We start from the raw sequence: 16,516 nt of genomic DNA on the forward strand, positions 1-16,516 counted from the left end.
GGGAGTGAGGAACAGACTGGGGGACGGATGGGGGGAGTGAGGAACTGACTGGGGGACGGATGGGGGGAGTGAGGAACCGACGGGGGGAGTGATGGGGGGAGTGTGGAACCGACGGGGGGAGTGATGGAGGGAGTGATGGGGGAGTGAGGAACCGACAGGGGGAGTGATGGGGGGAGTGAGGAACCGACAGGGGGAGTGATGGGGGGAGTGAGGAACCGACAGGGGGAGTGATGGGGGGAGTGAGGAACCGACGGGGGGAGTGATGGGGGGAGTGAGGAACCGACGGGGGGAGTGATGGGGGGAGTGTGGAACCGACGGGGGGAGTGATGGGGGGAGTGTGGAACCGACGGGGGGAGTGATGGGGGGAGTGAGGAACCGACGGGGGGAGTGATGGGGGGAGTGTGGAACCGACGGGGGGAGTGAGGAACCGACAGGGGGAGTGATGGGGGGAATGTGGAACCGACGGGGGGAGTGATGGGGGGAGTGAGGAACCGACTGGGGGACGGATGGGGGGAGTGTGGAACCTACTGGGGGAGTGATGGGGGGAGTGGGCAGCGAGATACAGAGTGACACCAATAGAGGAGAGTGAGTGACCAGGAGTGGTACAGTGTGTGAGGTGGAGACACCAACAAGGGGGAGTGATGATGGAGACCCCTCTGACTGAGATGGACAGACACCAACAGGAGTGGCAAGAATTGAAGGTATCACTTCTCAGGCAAGTCCCAAGAGAGGCTGTTCAATGAAAGAGTACACTCTGAGTAACATGGAGCAACAGCGGCAGTGAGGTGTGATAGAGTGCAATGCAGGAGTGATGGGGTGAATGAACTGGGTGATGTGGTCGACCCCAACAGAGGGAAAATGACTAAGGTGCACGAATGATGCACACAAACAGAAGGAGGTGTGATATATGTGAAAGTGAATGCACTTGACTGAATCACTGAGGATATTTTGGATTCTGTTGCAAATTGTGTTCAGGGATCACAATGTGTAATTAGCTTGTGCTTATTTGACCAAGTGCTCGCTCCCCCTCAGAATTTTGCAGAAAAGATTTCTAAATTTCTGCGTGAGGAGTACTTCCCAAGTTCACTGCTGAAAGGTCCTGGCTCTACTTCCAGCCTGAGCTGTAGAACCTGATGTAACAAGCAGCTGACACAGCTGAACCTAGCTAGTGGAATTGAAGCTGTGGTTTCACCTCTTATAGAGAATGTGTTGATTGCCTGTATCCAGTTGTGGAAATCATGCTACAGGTTGTGGTGCTTTGTTGATTGGCAGAGAACTGATGACATTAACATTCCAATTTTTTAGACCTAGCTCTGTAGACCTTGATCAATGAGGTGGAGAACTGATAGAGGTCCTTCTAGTGCAGGGACAAAGGAGTCCTCCAGGGTAGGGTCAAGAAGATCTCACTCAACGTCAATACAGCAATGAAACTCCAAGGACATGGATGCAGTGTTGGAAATGTTTAATGATCTTTTCTCAACAGCCAAGGTCCATGAAGCATCAAGTCTGAAATCGCAGACTTCAGAAGTGAAGTCACAAGTGAAGTGGCTTTGTTCTCAGCAGTTGGGTTGAGATCTCATCATTTCTAATTGTGCAGAGTGGAGTCAGCTATAGGCCAAAGCATTCATGTAATGAGTGTTCAGGTACATTCTTTAAGTAACCAGCTCTTTGTCTGCAAATGTGCCAGTCTTCTGCTCAAAGCTCTGTATCTTACTACATCATTCGCTTCAGCTGAGTGCTGTGACCCATGATGGTGTGTTGTGGTCTGCTGTGATGCACCACATTCAGATTAAACTAAAATTAAACCAGCTTAAAGTAGTAAGGGGTTGTGAGTTTGCTCAGACTGCAGTTTCCTGCTGGTGAAGTACGTGGATTCATATGGAAGTGGTGTCTATGTTTCCGAAGCTTTGGGTGCAATATGATAAGCACTCCGGAACTGGCCAAATTCGTTATTCCAACCTGGAAGGGGAGGGGTGGCAGGACCATCTAGAATTTTGTTTGCTGTTGGTCAGTATTGAGCAGTATGTATTTGTTGACTCTGGTTGGACTACATTTTCCTAGCTCAAAGGCTTTCATATGTTAGGCTGGTGTGTGATTGCCACTGGTCATAAAGCTTCATCCTGTCCTCATCTCATGTTCAACTGTTCGTATTTGCTGACAACATTTATTGCACATAGAACCATATGGCACAATACAGGCCCTTCAGCCCACCATGTTGTGCCACCCTTCAAACCACACCTAAGACCATCTAACCCCTTCCTCCCACATATCCCTCTAACTTAAATTCCTCCATATGTCAACAAGGATTGGGAACATGTTGCTGCTTCATAGCCAGCTGTGTGCTGGTGAAGATCAGCTCAACCCAGTACACCACAGGGAGCAAAAGAGGGGCCATGTCTGCTTCACTTGAATATTTTAGTGCTCTCACTGAGGTTAATTTGCTGCGATTAGAATAGACACCAAGACTGAGGTGAACTAGTGAATTGTTTTTATTTTGTAACAACTCAGATCAAGTGAAATTATGCAACTTAGTCCAAATAATCAGAACAAAAGATTATAATTTTCAGTGAAGCATCTAGATAAGTTGAAGCTGCATATATGAGATGTTGTTATATAGAACTAGCACTACTTAGTTTGCATGAAATTTCTTAATCTGTATGATTTAGAAATATATAGGTTTATGTAAATGTGAGGTTATAAGCTTGCCTCTGTTAACCCAAGGAGTGTCTCTTTATAGGATCAGTACAATGCTTGGGTGGACTACATTTTGCCTAGCTCAAAGGCTTTCATATGTTAGGCTGGTGTGTGATTGCCACTGCAAAGCAGTGCAGAGCAAAGCATATGCAAAGCAGAACTCAGCTTCTTAGTAAGGCATACCCATTAATCAACATCACATTATTAAAAAAGGATAGAGTTTTTTGACTGAATATCATGTGGCATCGTGTGTTTCCAAAAGGTTTAGAGTTCATAACAAACTGGCTGGTGAAATGGGCAGAGAATTCAAATTAGGTGATGGTCATCTTCTGATCTCCATTTGGCCTAGTTGCTAGATCAGAAGGTTGTGGGTTCAAGCCCATGTCAAAGCTCGACTGAGCAAAGTGCCAGTATTCTGACATTTTATTCAGCTGGCTAATTAGAAATTGACATGAAAGTTCTGACCAACAATCCTTCCCAAATCAAAACAAGCATGTGGAAAAAATAAGCCAACTGTTCATCCATCTTTCTGATGAGATCCTGTGTGCAACACCACTATAAAATGCTAACTCATTGCCCTACAATGCAAAGTACTTTCAGGGATAAAGATAATGTGCCATAAAAATTCCTCCTTGTAAAACTGAATGTTGAAAGGATGATAATCTATCCAGAGTTACCATTTCTCAATAATTCCACATCAATTCCCAGTGGGTAGCATTCTGAGTCACAGGTTCTGGGATCATGCATTAGACACCTTTGTACAAAAGGTAGGTCACTGTAGAACTGAGGGAGTGCAACATGTCAGGAGGGCTGATATTCAGTTGAGGTAGATGGATATGTCCTATTTACCAATGATGTCCAATGCAGGAAACCTCTGTTCTTCTGCAGTCACCAAGACTGAGTTGTTTTATTAAAATATGCCCACCAGTTTGAATGTAATACTTGGAGTTTACAACTACTAGTTACATGGTGGAAAGGTGGGGATATTGTGGTGGACAACCAGTAACGTGTAGAATATTGGAAAGTGAACATTTGCTAGTTCATACTCTGAAGGTTTGCTTTATTCATCTTGGGCATTGGGGTGAATTTACACTGTACCCTTGGGGATTGGGGAGAGTCATGGGTGGAATCCGTGAAATGGTTGGGTCCATGGTCGTGTACAATAGGATTGGATAGAATCCATGACGAGGTAGGGTCTATGCCAACATGGATCTGTTACAAGATAGGGACCATGATAGTACAGAACTCCTCCAATCTAAAAACCCAACCTGACCACTGCCAATCCTAACTTGACCTAAGCCCAGGGCTATAATTTTTTGAAATCCAATCCAATCTGAGCCTGACACATGGAGCCAGGCTCTGTATGGTAGGCTTGTCATGGGGTAGGGTCCATGATAGGCTATAGGCTGTGAGATTAGTGTCGATCATGGGGCAGAATTGATGTTTGGATTCATGTCAAAATGGACCTGGAGTAAGATGTGCAACATTCATGAATGAAATGGATAGAGTCCTTGCTGAGTGAAATGGTAGGTCAGGGTTTGTGATATTGCAGGTTATTTTATAATTGGGTGGGGTGGATTGAATAATGTCAGCCTCTGTATAAGAGTAGCCAGCAGAACATTTATGGAAAGGTTCCAATTCCGGTTCTAGGAACTGGGTTAATGAGATTTCCCAAATTAAGGCATTGTGTGATTGGATAATGCTGGTTGTATTCCATTCTCATGTGTACATAAGAATTTCATCTTCTCCTGACAGTGTGGGGGAAGCTGCAGACAGATTCAGAGATGTGGACTCTGTATCCCACTCATGTTCCTGCTAATTCTAAAATATACGTGCCCAGTTTATACAATTGGACTGTCTGCAGCCAACCCAGCACCAAAAGAGGGCAATCATTATAGGGAGGAGTGTAGGGGAAGAGGGGATTCACCAGAAGGTTATCTGAGCTAATAAGTTCAACTGCAAGGACAAAGTGCACAGAAGACTAAATGGGGATCTAAGCTAAAATGACTAAAGAGATTGAGAGGGTAGTCAGAGAGAAATTACTTCCTGTAGTGAGTGAGTCCAGGTAAAAGGGATATAGCTCGCAAATTACAGCAAGGCATTTAGGTCAGAAATCGTTTCTTCACACAAAGGGCAGCGGAAATCTGAGAATTTCTCTCCCACAAAGCCGTTGAGTGTTTTGTGTTGGGTATGGATTTCTCTGTGCAGGTCACCGGGTTTTTGTCAGGTTTTTGTCGGGTTTTGTGTAAATGATTAAAGGACAAGCTGGGTGAATGGAATTAAGATGCAAGTCAGCAATAATCTAACTGAAAGGCAGAATAGGCTTGAGGACCTGAATGGCCTCTTACTGTTCCTGAGATCATTGGGGAGGAGTCTGAGCCCCCAGGTTAGAGAGCAAATGAGGAGAGCAGGCTTCAGGAAGGAGGAGCTGTCAGCTTGATCGGGCAGGGGAAGCCGACGGATCTATAACAAGGCAATTCTCTGTGTTTGGCTGAGTGCTGGGCTGGTGATGAACGTAGACAGTGGGAGCCGCTCGCTGGCCCCGCTGTGGGCGATGTCACTCAGGCCGCAGCTTCAACTTTTCTTCAATGGTCTCCCTCAGTTTATATTTTGGAACCTGTGGAAAAAAATTAAAGTACTCACCCATGTTATTAAGATGAAATAAAATTCAAATGCAGGTATTTCCAATGATTCTGACCAGATTGATACGTCCTGATGTATTTTGTAACCACGTAGAAGGAGGCCACTCGTCCATCAAGTCTCTGCCAGCGCTCAGAGCAATCCCATTCCCCACATATTTCCCGTTAACCCATTCTCCCTCACAGGCCCGTGAACTCCCCCAATTTACCCACCACCCCCCTACACAAGGGGTAATTAACAGTGATGTGTAAACTCCACATAGACAGCACCGAGGTCAGGATCAGTCGAGCTGAGACAGCAGCACTACCCGCTGCATCGCAGGCACCTGAGTCACTGTCCTCACTTCACCACACCCCCACCCCCCGACGCCACCCCCTTCCCCAGCATGCCCCCACCTCACCCCGCCCCCACCTCTGCTGAGACAGCAGCACTACCCGCTGCATCGTAGGCACCTGAGTCACTGTCCTCACTTCACCACACCCCCACCTCCTGACACCACCTCTCACCCCCTGACACACCACATCATCCCCCACCCTGGTGCCCCCCCCACCTCACCACACTCCGAGTCACCGACCCCCACCTCACCACACCCCCTGACACACCACACCCCTACCTCACCACCCCCCACCCCAATGCCCCACCCCCCACCTCACCACACCCCCTGAGTCACCCACCCCCACCTCACCACACCCCCGACACATTGCAGCCCCACCTCACCACACCCTGAGTCACCAACCCCCATCCCGACTCACCAACCCCCCACCTCACCACCCCCACCCCCCTATATCTGGTACACTAGACCAGTCCTTGCACAAGAAGGCACATGGAAAGGGGTTTCCACAATGCCCCAGCACTGTGTGATGGAGATCTTGGAGACCATTGGAGGAGGAGGAGGAATGACAGGATGGTGATGTGTGGGAGACAAGCAGATCGGGAGCTTGGGAGGAAAACTGGTGAGAAGAATGGAGGCTGGGAGGGCTTCTGCTGTGCTGGTCAGTGTGTGCTGAAGGGGTGGCAGAAGATGGGATAGGATAGAGGTGATTGGTGGGGGAGTGAGGAACATGGGTAGGCTGAGGAGTTCAAGAAGGAGCTGGGGAGTAGGCGATTCACTTGAACCTCTTCAGTGTATTGCATTCAGTGCTCACAATATGCTCTCCTTTACATTGGAGAAACCAAATACAGGTTGAGCAATTGTCTTGTGGAGCTCCTGCACCTGGGGGGTAACCCTGAGCTTCCAGTTACATCTCACTTTAATCCTCCCTTCCACTCTCACTCTGATCCCTGGGTTCTAGGCCTCCTATACTGCTCCAACAAAGCATAATCATGTCCAAGCAGCAGCATTTCACCTTCCGTCCAGGCACACTGTCGACCTCAGAACTCAGCACTGAATTCAACAATTTCAGATAACTGCCCGTTCTAATTTCTGTCAGATTTGGCCAGTTTTGGAGAAAAGGCCATCAATCTGGCATTTTAACTTGATCTCTCTCCACAGATGCTAGTTGACTTAGTGGATATTCTAAAATTCTCTCTGCAGCCTTCCATATCTCACAAAAATCAGTGGAGTTGTAGATAGTGAAGAAAGTCATCAAAGGATACAGCTGGATGTAGATCAGTTACAGTTATGGGTGGAGAAATGGCAGTTGGAGCTTAATCCAGGCAAGTGTAAGGTGTTGGACTTTGGGAGGTCAAATGTAAGGGGAAAGCATACAGTTAATGGCAGGACCCTTAACAGCATTGATGTACAGAAGGATCTTGGGGTCCAAGTCCCTGTCTTCCTGAAAGTGGCAACACAAGTAGATAGAGTAGTAAAGAAGGTGTATGGCATGCCTGGCTTCATTGCCATGGGCATAGAGTATAAGAGTCAGGGAGTCATGATGCAGCTGTGTAAAGCTTTGGTGAGGCAGCACTTGGAGTATTGTGTGCAGTCCTGGTCACCCCATCACAGGAAGGATGTGGAGGCTTTGGAGAGGGTGCAAAAGAGGCTTACCAGGATGCTGCCTGGATTAGAGGGTATCAGCTGTAAGGAGAGATTGGACAAACTTGGAGTCTAAGGGGAGACCTGACAGAAGTTTATAAAATTATGAGAAGCATAGATAGGTTAGACAAAGTCTTTTTCCCAGGGTAGAAATGTCAAATTCTAGAGGGCATGGCTTTAAGAGGGGGTAAGTTTAAAGGAGATGTGCAGGGCAAGTTTTTTTACAGAGTGGTAGGTTTGTGGAATGTGCAGCCAGGGGTACTAGTGGAAGTAGATATGTTAGTGGTGTTTAAGGGTTTTTTAGATGGACACATGAATATACAGGGAGTGGAGGGATATGGATCATGTGCAGGCAGAAGGGAATAGTTTAATTTGGCCTCGTGCTCAGTACAGGGCCTGTTCCTGTGCTGTACTGTTGTACTCTGAAGAGTTCCAGCATTTTTAAATTTTTTCTTTCTCTCCTCCATTCTCATTCATCTCCTTACAATTACACCTCCACCAATGATTTACAGTCACCGCCCTCTGTGGACGGCACCACCACCACTTGGGTCATTCAGTTCCTTCCGGTCTCCCCTCCATCTCAGACATTCCCTCCACCTCTTCCTCTTTCCTGCAAAGTAAAACATGCTTGATTTCTGACTAGTCCTAGTTCTGGTGACACGTCATTGACCTGAAACATTATCGGTGTTTCTCTCCCCACAGATGCTGCCTGGCTACCTATTAACCTATGGAAGAACAACACCACAGTTCCTCCAGCACTTTATCTAAAGCTGGAGCCTGCACACTACATTTTAGATCAGCTCCAGAATCCTTGACCATGTGGCTTGAAAACTTCCTATCTGTGCACAACTTTGCATGTGATATTAACAGTGTTTATGATGCTTTCTGACATCCACGAGTGTGCCCTGAACTCCAGAAGCTGGCGCTCTGTTGTGAGCTCTGTTACAGGAAGGGATTCAAGAATATTCTCAAAGCTTCCTGGAGAAAAGGCAATGTCTTCACTGACACCTAGGACTCCCTGCTGCATGATCACTCCAAGTGGGGAAGGAATATTAAGGATCACAGACACCTACAGCATGGAACCAGGCCCTTTGGCCCATCATTGTCTGTGCCAGCTGTCAGGAACCCATCTAGACTGGTCCCATTTTGTTTTCTTCACATTGCCATACACACCAGAGGTAAATTACAATTGACTTACTGACCAACACCTTTGGGATGTGGGACAAAACCAGAGCCTATGGAGGAAACCCACGTAGTCACAGGGAGAGAGTGCAAACTCCACCTAGACAGCACCCAAGGTCCGGATTGAACCTAGGTGTCTGGGGCTGTGGGGCAGCGGCTTGAGATCCTCGAGCCCTTGTGCTGGGAGCACATGGCGGCCCAGTGTAAATGAAGGAAGGCAGTATGTTCCAAGCTATCATTTGTGAGTGCTCCACCTCACTGACTGCCCACCCACCCTTGCCATCAGGCACCTCCTGCCTCGTCTGTGGAAGAGTCTGCAGGTCCCACAGTTACCTCAGAACTCACAGAATGGGTGTGGAAGGTCATCCTCAATCCCGAAGGTCTGCCTGAGAAGGAGCTTAGGCTGATTGTTTGTTAGAAGAACCTGTATCAATCTTCAGCAAGTGCACTCTGCACACACAAAGTGCCCACTTTAATTTAGCAGTTGAGCCCTGGATAAAATTCAGTTGCACAGCACATCAAACCGTTAAGCTACTTAACAGAATTCTCGGTTCAGATGTCAGATATGGCTTGGGGTTGATGACTGGGTCTCAGAGCAGGATGGTGGATAGGGATTCAATTTGGTCTGAGGGTGGGACATTGGATTGGGAACCACATGACTGGATCTCAGAGTGGATTGGGGTTCAATAGAGTATCACAGTGGCACTAGTGGATTGAGAATTGATGACTGGGTCTCAGATTCGGACAGTGGTTTGGAGTTCAATCACTGGATCTCAGAGTGGGGCAGTGATTGGAGGATCAATGACTAGTCCCACAGATGGGACAGTGGTGTGGGGATTGATGGATGGTCTCAGACAGTTGCTTAGTGTTTGGTCACTGAATCTCTCAGAGTGGGATGGTGTGTCATTGTTTAATCACCCTGTTACTGTGTCCTTGGGAACAGATTGAATGTACTTTCTCTTGGCCCAGATGATGCGCAGTCAGTTACTTTCCAGCCATTCATTTAGTTTCCCGTTCCTTCAATGTTTTTGTTTCTGAAGTCCCTGTTCCTGGGAGTCTATAATGGGGTGGCTGGAATCAATCAGCAGAATACAAGTTTTGACTCTATTTCTCTTTCCACAGATGCTGCCTGACCTTGTGAATGTTCCCAGCATTTTCTGTTTCCATTTCAGCTGCTAGTAACCTTGTGGCTCACCAGACCAGTGTTCAGAGACTACTTTGATGTAAGAATTGTAACCCAGACTCAAACTTTTGGTGCGTTATGAATACAAAGCCGGTCGTTTAGTTGTACATAGAACACTACAGCACAGTACAGGCCCTTCTGCCCACAACGTTATGCTGACATTTTATCTGCTCTAAGATCTATCTAACCCTTCCCTCCCATATAGCCCTCCATTTCTCTATCATTCATGTAGCTGCCCCCACAACCTCTGCAGGCAGTGCATTCCATGCACCCACCACTCTCTGTGTAAAAAAAAACTTACTCCTGACATCCCCCTTATACCTTCCTCCAATCACCTTAAAATTTTGTCCCCTCGTGTTAGCCATCGTCTCCCTGTGAAAAAGTCTCTGACTGTCCATGCGATCTATGCCTTTTATCATCTTGTACACCTCTATAAAGTCACCTCTCATCCTCCTCCTCTCCAAAGAGAAAAGCCCTTGCTCAGTCAACCTATCCTCATAAGACATGCTCTCCAATCCAGGCAACATCCTGGTAAATCTCCTCTGCACCATCTCTAAAGCTTCCACATTCTTCCTATAATGAGGTGACCAGAACTGAACACGATACTCCCAAGGGTGGTCTAACCAGAGTTCTATGGAGCTGCAACATCACCTCGCAGCTCTTGAACTCAATACCCCGACTAATGAAGGCCAACACTCCATACACCTTAACAACCCTATCAACCTGCGCGACAACCTTGAGGGATCTGTGGATGTGGACCCCAAGATCCCTCTTCTTCTACACTGCCAGGAGTCCTGCCATTAACCTTGTATTTTGCCTTCAAATTCAATCTCCTGAAGTGTATCACTTCACACTAATCCGAGTTGAATTCCATCTGCCACTTCTCAGCCCAGCTCTGTATTCTATCAATATCCTGCTATAATCTACAGCAACCTTCTACACTATCCACAACACCACCAACCTTTGTATCATCAGCAAACTTACTAACCCACCCTTCCACATCCTTATCCAAGTCATTTATTAAAATCACAAAGAGCAGGAGTCCCAGAACAGATCCCTGCAGAACACCACTGGCCACCGGCCTCCAGGCAGAATATGCTCCATCTACCACCACCCTTTGTCTAATGTACCTGCCTCACCCACTTCCTCTGGCAGTTGGTTCCATATATCTATCATCCGCTGTGTAAAAAAAAGTTGCCACTCAGGCTCTTAGTAAACCTTTCACATCTAACCTTAAAACTATATCCTCTATTTTTCGATTCCCCAACCCTGGAAAAAAGACTGCTTACCCTATCTATGCCTCTCACAATTTTATATATCATATAACGTTAACACTTTATGGATTTGAATCAACATATGAATTGTAGATCACACTTACTTAAATACATATTAATCCTTAACATTGTAGGTTCTTAGAAACCATTTATTTCTTTTTAAGATTAATCCTATTGTACATACCTTTCCAGAGGCCGTCAGAGGGAAGTCCTTCACAAACACAATGTATCGTGGGATCTTGAAGTGGGAGATCTGTGGGATGCAGAGGTTGGACAATTTGAACACACTTTCTCTCCTGACTAAGCAACAAAGAAGTGATTAGGTGTGGGAACTTTGGTGAAATCTCTCCACAGTGAATCACAGCCTCTCCCAGTCACACCATTCCTGAGCCCAAGCTCTTCCCATTCACTCCTGCGCCAGTGCTCCACACAATAGATGCCACAATCTGCAAGTAGTGACCTTTATTTAGATGTAGGCCTATGTGGACCTCTTGGTGTGAATAGCATCATTTCACATCCTAACCTCAAGGTTCCCAGATCTCTAACCCCTTGTTGAAGAGAAGGCCTCTCCCTTTACAAGGAACAGGCTGCTTCTCAACTTTAAGAGGTAACAGGGTAAATTTCCTGAGTCTCCATATCCATTGAAAACCTCATTGGGTGGAAACATTAGTTGGAGATTCTGGAACTTGGGATTCTCCTGATTGTTCACCATTTTCCAGCCATTAATATTCAATCAGTTGTCAATGCCTTGACCTCCACACTCCCAAGACTTGACAGAGGCAGTGCAATCTCTGACAGTGTGCCTGAATGACTCTGAGCCTTCTCTGAATGCACAGTGGTGGAAGATGTTGCCAAGCCTTTATCAATAACATTTTCATCTGCGACGTGAGTCGAACAGGAACGGGATTCTGCTTTGCAAGCTTATGTACCTGTCCTTTGCAGAAGGACTTGAGTTCCTCAGCTGTGCACTCCATTCCATCCTTCAGTATCACACAGGCACAGACCTCCTCTCCCATCTTGTCATCGTGAACTCCAATCACCTGCCGACAGAAAGTAGAGATAGATCCTATCAACCAGTCTCCGTAGATCTCCAACCAATGTACTGAAGTGTAAGAGCACTAGCTTCACCCAGTCACCCATCACTGCTTTTCAATTCACCTCCATGGAGGACGGCTCAAGGGTGAATGGCTATCTCCCATTCCTTTACTTCCAGTAATACCCCTGTGTACTGCTCTGTCACACACTTACAGGGCACAAAGAGTTAGGTGCAGGGTAAAGCTCCCTGTACGTTGTGCTAACAAGTGTTGGAATGGCACCCCCAATGCATCAAATCAGTATTTTCCCAGATCTGGCTGAAGTTACTAAAGTTAAAATAAGTTAAATATTATACTTAACAACATGTATATTTGTGGAATTGTAGGAATGTACAGCACAGAAATGGGCCCTTTTGGTTCACCTCATCCAGCCAGGCATGATGCCTAGGTTTGCTAATCCCATTTGCCTGTGTAAGAGCTGGTACGTCATCTTGCAGCTGTACAAAATATCGATTAGACAGCACTTGGAAACTTCTTTTCATACGAGGCCTTTTGCCCCATCATCCCTGTGCTGATTCTTTGAACGAGCTGCAAATTCATCCCACACCTTTGTTCTTTTCCTCTGGTCCTGCAATTATTCTAACCTTCAAGAGTTAATCCAATTCCCTCTGGAAAGTCACTGTTGGCTCTGCTTCCACCAGACTGTAACATGCTGCGTAAAAAGGTTTCATTTCATCTCCGGCTCTTTTGCCTTCAACTGATATCTTCCAGCTGTTGACTTCTTGCCAGAGAAAGTAGTTTCTCTGTACTTACTCCAAGAAAACCTATCACGACTTTGATCCATGGTATCAGCTTTGATTCTTGGACACGGCTTGGTACGGCAACTGCTCTGCCCAAGATCGCAAAGATCTGCAGAGACTTATAGACACAGCTCAGCACATCATGGAAACCAGCCTCCCCTCCGTGGACTCTACACTTCTTGCTGCCTCGGTAAAGACCCCACCCATCCCGGACATTCTCTATTCTCCCCCCTCCCATCGGGCAGGAGATACAAAAGCCTGAAAGCACATACCGCGAGGCTCAAAGACAGCTGTTGTAAGACTATTGAATGGTTATCTAGAATGATACAATGCACTCCTGACCTCACAATCTATCTTGTTATGGCCCTGCACTTTATTGTCTGCCTGCACTTTCTATGTAACTGTAACACTTTATTCTGCATTCAGTTATTGTTTTCCTTTGTACCACCTCAATGCACAGATGTGATGAAATGTATGGATGGCATGCAAAACAAAGTTTTTCACTGTACCCCTGTACATATGACAATAATAAACCAATGTCAACATCATTCATTCTATCAAAAGAGTGCACTTAAGTTTCACAAATGTCCCCACATGTTGTCATCCCTGGTACCATTCTTGTCGGCTCCCTTCTCACCACCTCCAATTATTTGTGCTCAGAACTGGACACAAATTTCAGATGAGGCCCTATTCATGATAGAAATGTTTATCATTACTTCCTTGTTTTTATACTCATTTTATTTACAAAGCCAAGGGCTACAGATGACATTGGACAGCATATCAATTTGACCTATCACTCTCAAACTAGTGTGCGCATTCACCCCAAGGTCCCCCCATTAAGATCACATGTAAAGTCCACATGCCTTCTCCTTGGTCTTACTACCTTAACCTATAGCTTCACAGTTCTCTGCATTAGTTTTCAGCAGCAATATGTTGTGCATTCCTGTAGTCGCTTTATATCCTGCAAAGGCCTGTTACTGACTTCATTTGTTAACACATTAACAAACTCTGTGTTATCAGAGAACTGAAGATGAGGGCCCTGAACCCACATGCATGTTATTGACACAGAGTCCCAAACGGTGAGGATGAATGGCAGCCTCTGGGGAAATCACTGTAAACCTCCCTCCAGAATGAGAAACAACCTCTCAGCACTGCTCTCTGCTGCCTGCCTCTGAGCTAACATTGTGTTCACTTGTTCCACCACTATGATTTTGCAGACATGTCTATTATATGGCACATCTTCAAGTGTCTTTTTAAAGTCCATATTGACATCAACAACTGTACAGTTCTTGCCACTCTCCATCTCTGATCAAAGTTAGTCAAACATGATTTGCCTTATGAAACCCCTGCTGTGTGTTATTGGTGGTGACAGTTGTCTTTCTGATGCCAGTGCTACATCTGCACGGATACGGTCAGAGATCAGCTCTGGGACAGCTGATACCAGTCATTCTCCACACAAGCACACACATGAATTGACCTTCCTGGGACGTACCTGCACCTCGTGTATCTTGGGGTGTGTGTGGAAAAACGCTTCCAACTCTGCAGGATAAATGTTCTCTCCTCCACGGATGATCATGTCTTTAATTCTGCCTATGATCGAACAGTATCCGTATGGGTCAAGCATGGCGATATCACTGAAAATGCAGAACCACTGAATTAACAGCATATTCATCCAATTCTGACCTGAGATCATCAGATGGTGTTCAGTTGCCAACATTCTGTAGGATACTGGGGTCAGGGTTGGGGTCATACAGCATGGAAACCAGCTGTTCGGCCCATCACGTCCATACTTGCCAGTTGGTGGATACTCTGCAGCCCCTCCAATAAAGTAACTGAGCCACACCAGCCTGGTTCCATTCCTGGTGAGAACTCAGTTAACTGCTCTCAGCCAAGGAGAGTGCTTGAGTGTTATAACAAACACATCCCTGTATCCTCAATGTTCCTTAGCATGAACATTGATTTCTCTAACTTCCAATAACCACTCCACTCCGTCCCCCTTTGTTTTCCCTTATCCCACCAGCCCCCATCACCCCTTCTCTTTCCCCTCCTCGCTCTCTCGATCTGCCCATCACCCACACATTCTTCCCTCCGGTTCCCCTCCCCACCTCCTTCCCTTTATTCTGTGCTCCACTGCCCTCTCCTATCAGATTCCATTCTCTTCAGCCCTTTGTCACTTCCACCTATGCCAGCTTCTTACATAATTCCCACCCTCCCCCACCTGCCTATCAATCCCCTCACCTGGATCCACCCATCACCTGCCAGCTCTTGTTCCACCCCTTCCCCCACCATTTTATACTGGCCGTCTCCCCTCTTCCCTTCCAGTTCTGATGAAGGGTCTTGAACTGAAACGTCGACTGTCCATTTCCCTCCGTAGATGCTGCCTGACTTGCTGAGTTCCTCCAGCTTTTTGTGTGTTGCTCCCTGCACCCTACACAAGGTCACCCTAGAGGAGTGTCCCATCAGGAATATCCCAGCAGGAATGCCCCTTGTACAATAAAATAGACTCTTGACCTCATAATCTTCTTCATTATGACCTTGCACCTTATTGTCTGCCTGACTGCACTTTCTCTGTAGCTGTAACACTTGATTCTGCATTCTGTTATTGTTTTCCCTTGTACGACCTCGATGTACTGATGTGATGAAATGATCTGTATGGATGACATGCAAAACAAAGTTTTTCTCTGTACCTCGGTACGTGTGACAATAATAAACCAATTTCCCAGCAGGAATGCCCCATCAGGAATATATCTTAGCAGGTGTGTTAGGTGTTCCCCCTCCAGGAGTGTCCTAGCACTAGGGTTAGGTCGGTACAGTGATAGGGTTCATGAGGAGGGAGATGTGTGAGCACAGTTAGTGGAAGTGTGAAGGCCAATGGATGGCTGTGACCGGGATCTAGCTGAGGGACAAAGGCACTGATGATGTTTCTGTGTCTGGCATTTGTAAAGGTGGTGACAAGAGGCCGTATTCTTGGTTAGATTTTATTTACAAGGACTGCAGACTTACTTGGAGCCAACCACCCTTCGGTCTTTGATGCAGTGTAAACATATGCATGGTTGCAGCTCCTTGCATGGCTCTCTGCTTGGATAAAACATCCAATGCATTTCTGGCTGCAACTGCATTGCACCCCAACCACAGATCACTCCTGGTCTTATGCACTAACACGTGAGTAGGGAAAGATTACCAGTTATGTGTGAACTAATCTTGGGCAGCCCGTCAGGGTTGAGGATGACTTGTTCTGAGGTGGCTGATGAAACCAGTATTGGACCCACGGTCTTAACCAAAGGTGGGGCAGGAAGTGACTGATGTCACAGGAGCTGGTGTGACAGTGACGAGGACGATGCTCGGAGAGGACACTGAAGCTGGTTCACTGACCCTGCCAGTGGGATTGGAATGTTTTGCAGAGACAACACTGGTGGTATCCTTCCAGTGTCCTGAGGTACCTGCTGTGGGTAGTCCCTGTCTCCCAAGCGTACAGGAGGGCAGGGATCACTGCTGCTGGTAGACCCAGAGCTTTGTGCTGGGTTTGAGATCTTGATCGCCAAACACCCTTTTCCCAGAACAGCCAAAACCCATGCTAACCACTGGAGGCAGCGGTGAGTTCATCGTTAATGTTTGCCTTCACTGTGCAGAGATAAGGTACGTGCTCAGTAATTTCCAGAGTCTTGTTGTGGACCTTCCTGGTCTGAGGTTGGTGTTGTACAGTGGGGACAGGTTGGCAGAGGACCTTTGCACAT

General features: G+C 46.7%; 1 protein-coding gene and 1 long non-coding RNA gene across 2 annotated transcripts in view; one reads left to right on the forward strand and one right to left on the reverse strand.

Moving 5' to 3' along the window:
- The first annotated feature begins 548 nt into the window (after positions 1-548).
- On the forward strand, positions 549-11,866 carry LOC127580089 (uncharacterized). Its single transcript, XR_007957778.1, has 4 exons — positions 549-701; positions 8,012-8,487; positions 9,614-9,714; positions 11,141-11,866. It is a non-coding gene; the product is annotated as an uncharacterized LOC127580089 (long non-coding RNA).
- Positions 2,472-16,516, reverse strand: part of acsf2 (acyl-CoA synthetase family member 2) — a 174,991-nt gene continuing 160,946 nt past the window's right edge. Inside the window, exons 13-16 of the mRNA XM_052033283.1 lie at positions 14,275-14,416; positions 11,878-11,988; positions 11,133-11,201; positions 2,472-5,311 (exon numbers count right to left, since the gene is read on the reverse strand). Of these exons, the coding sequence (XP_051889243.1) occupies positions 5,252-5,311; positions 11,133-11,201; positions 11,878-11,988; positions 14,275-14,416 (382 nt within the window). The 3' untranslated portion in view covers positions 2,472-5,251. The remainder of the gene's footprint in view (positions 5,312-11,132; positions 11,202-11,877; positions 11,989-14,274; positions 14,417-16,516) is intronic.

Source organism: Pristis pectinata, chromosome 18, assembly GCF_009764475.1.
Source record: "Pristis pectinata isolate sPriPec2 chromosome 18, sPriPec2.1.pri, whole genome shotgun sequence".
In the NCBI taxonomy this organism is placed as follows: Eukaryota; Metazoa; Chordata; class Chondrichthyes; order Rhinopristiformes; family Pristidae; genus Pristis; species Pristis pectinata.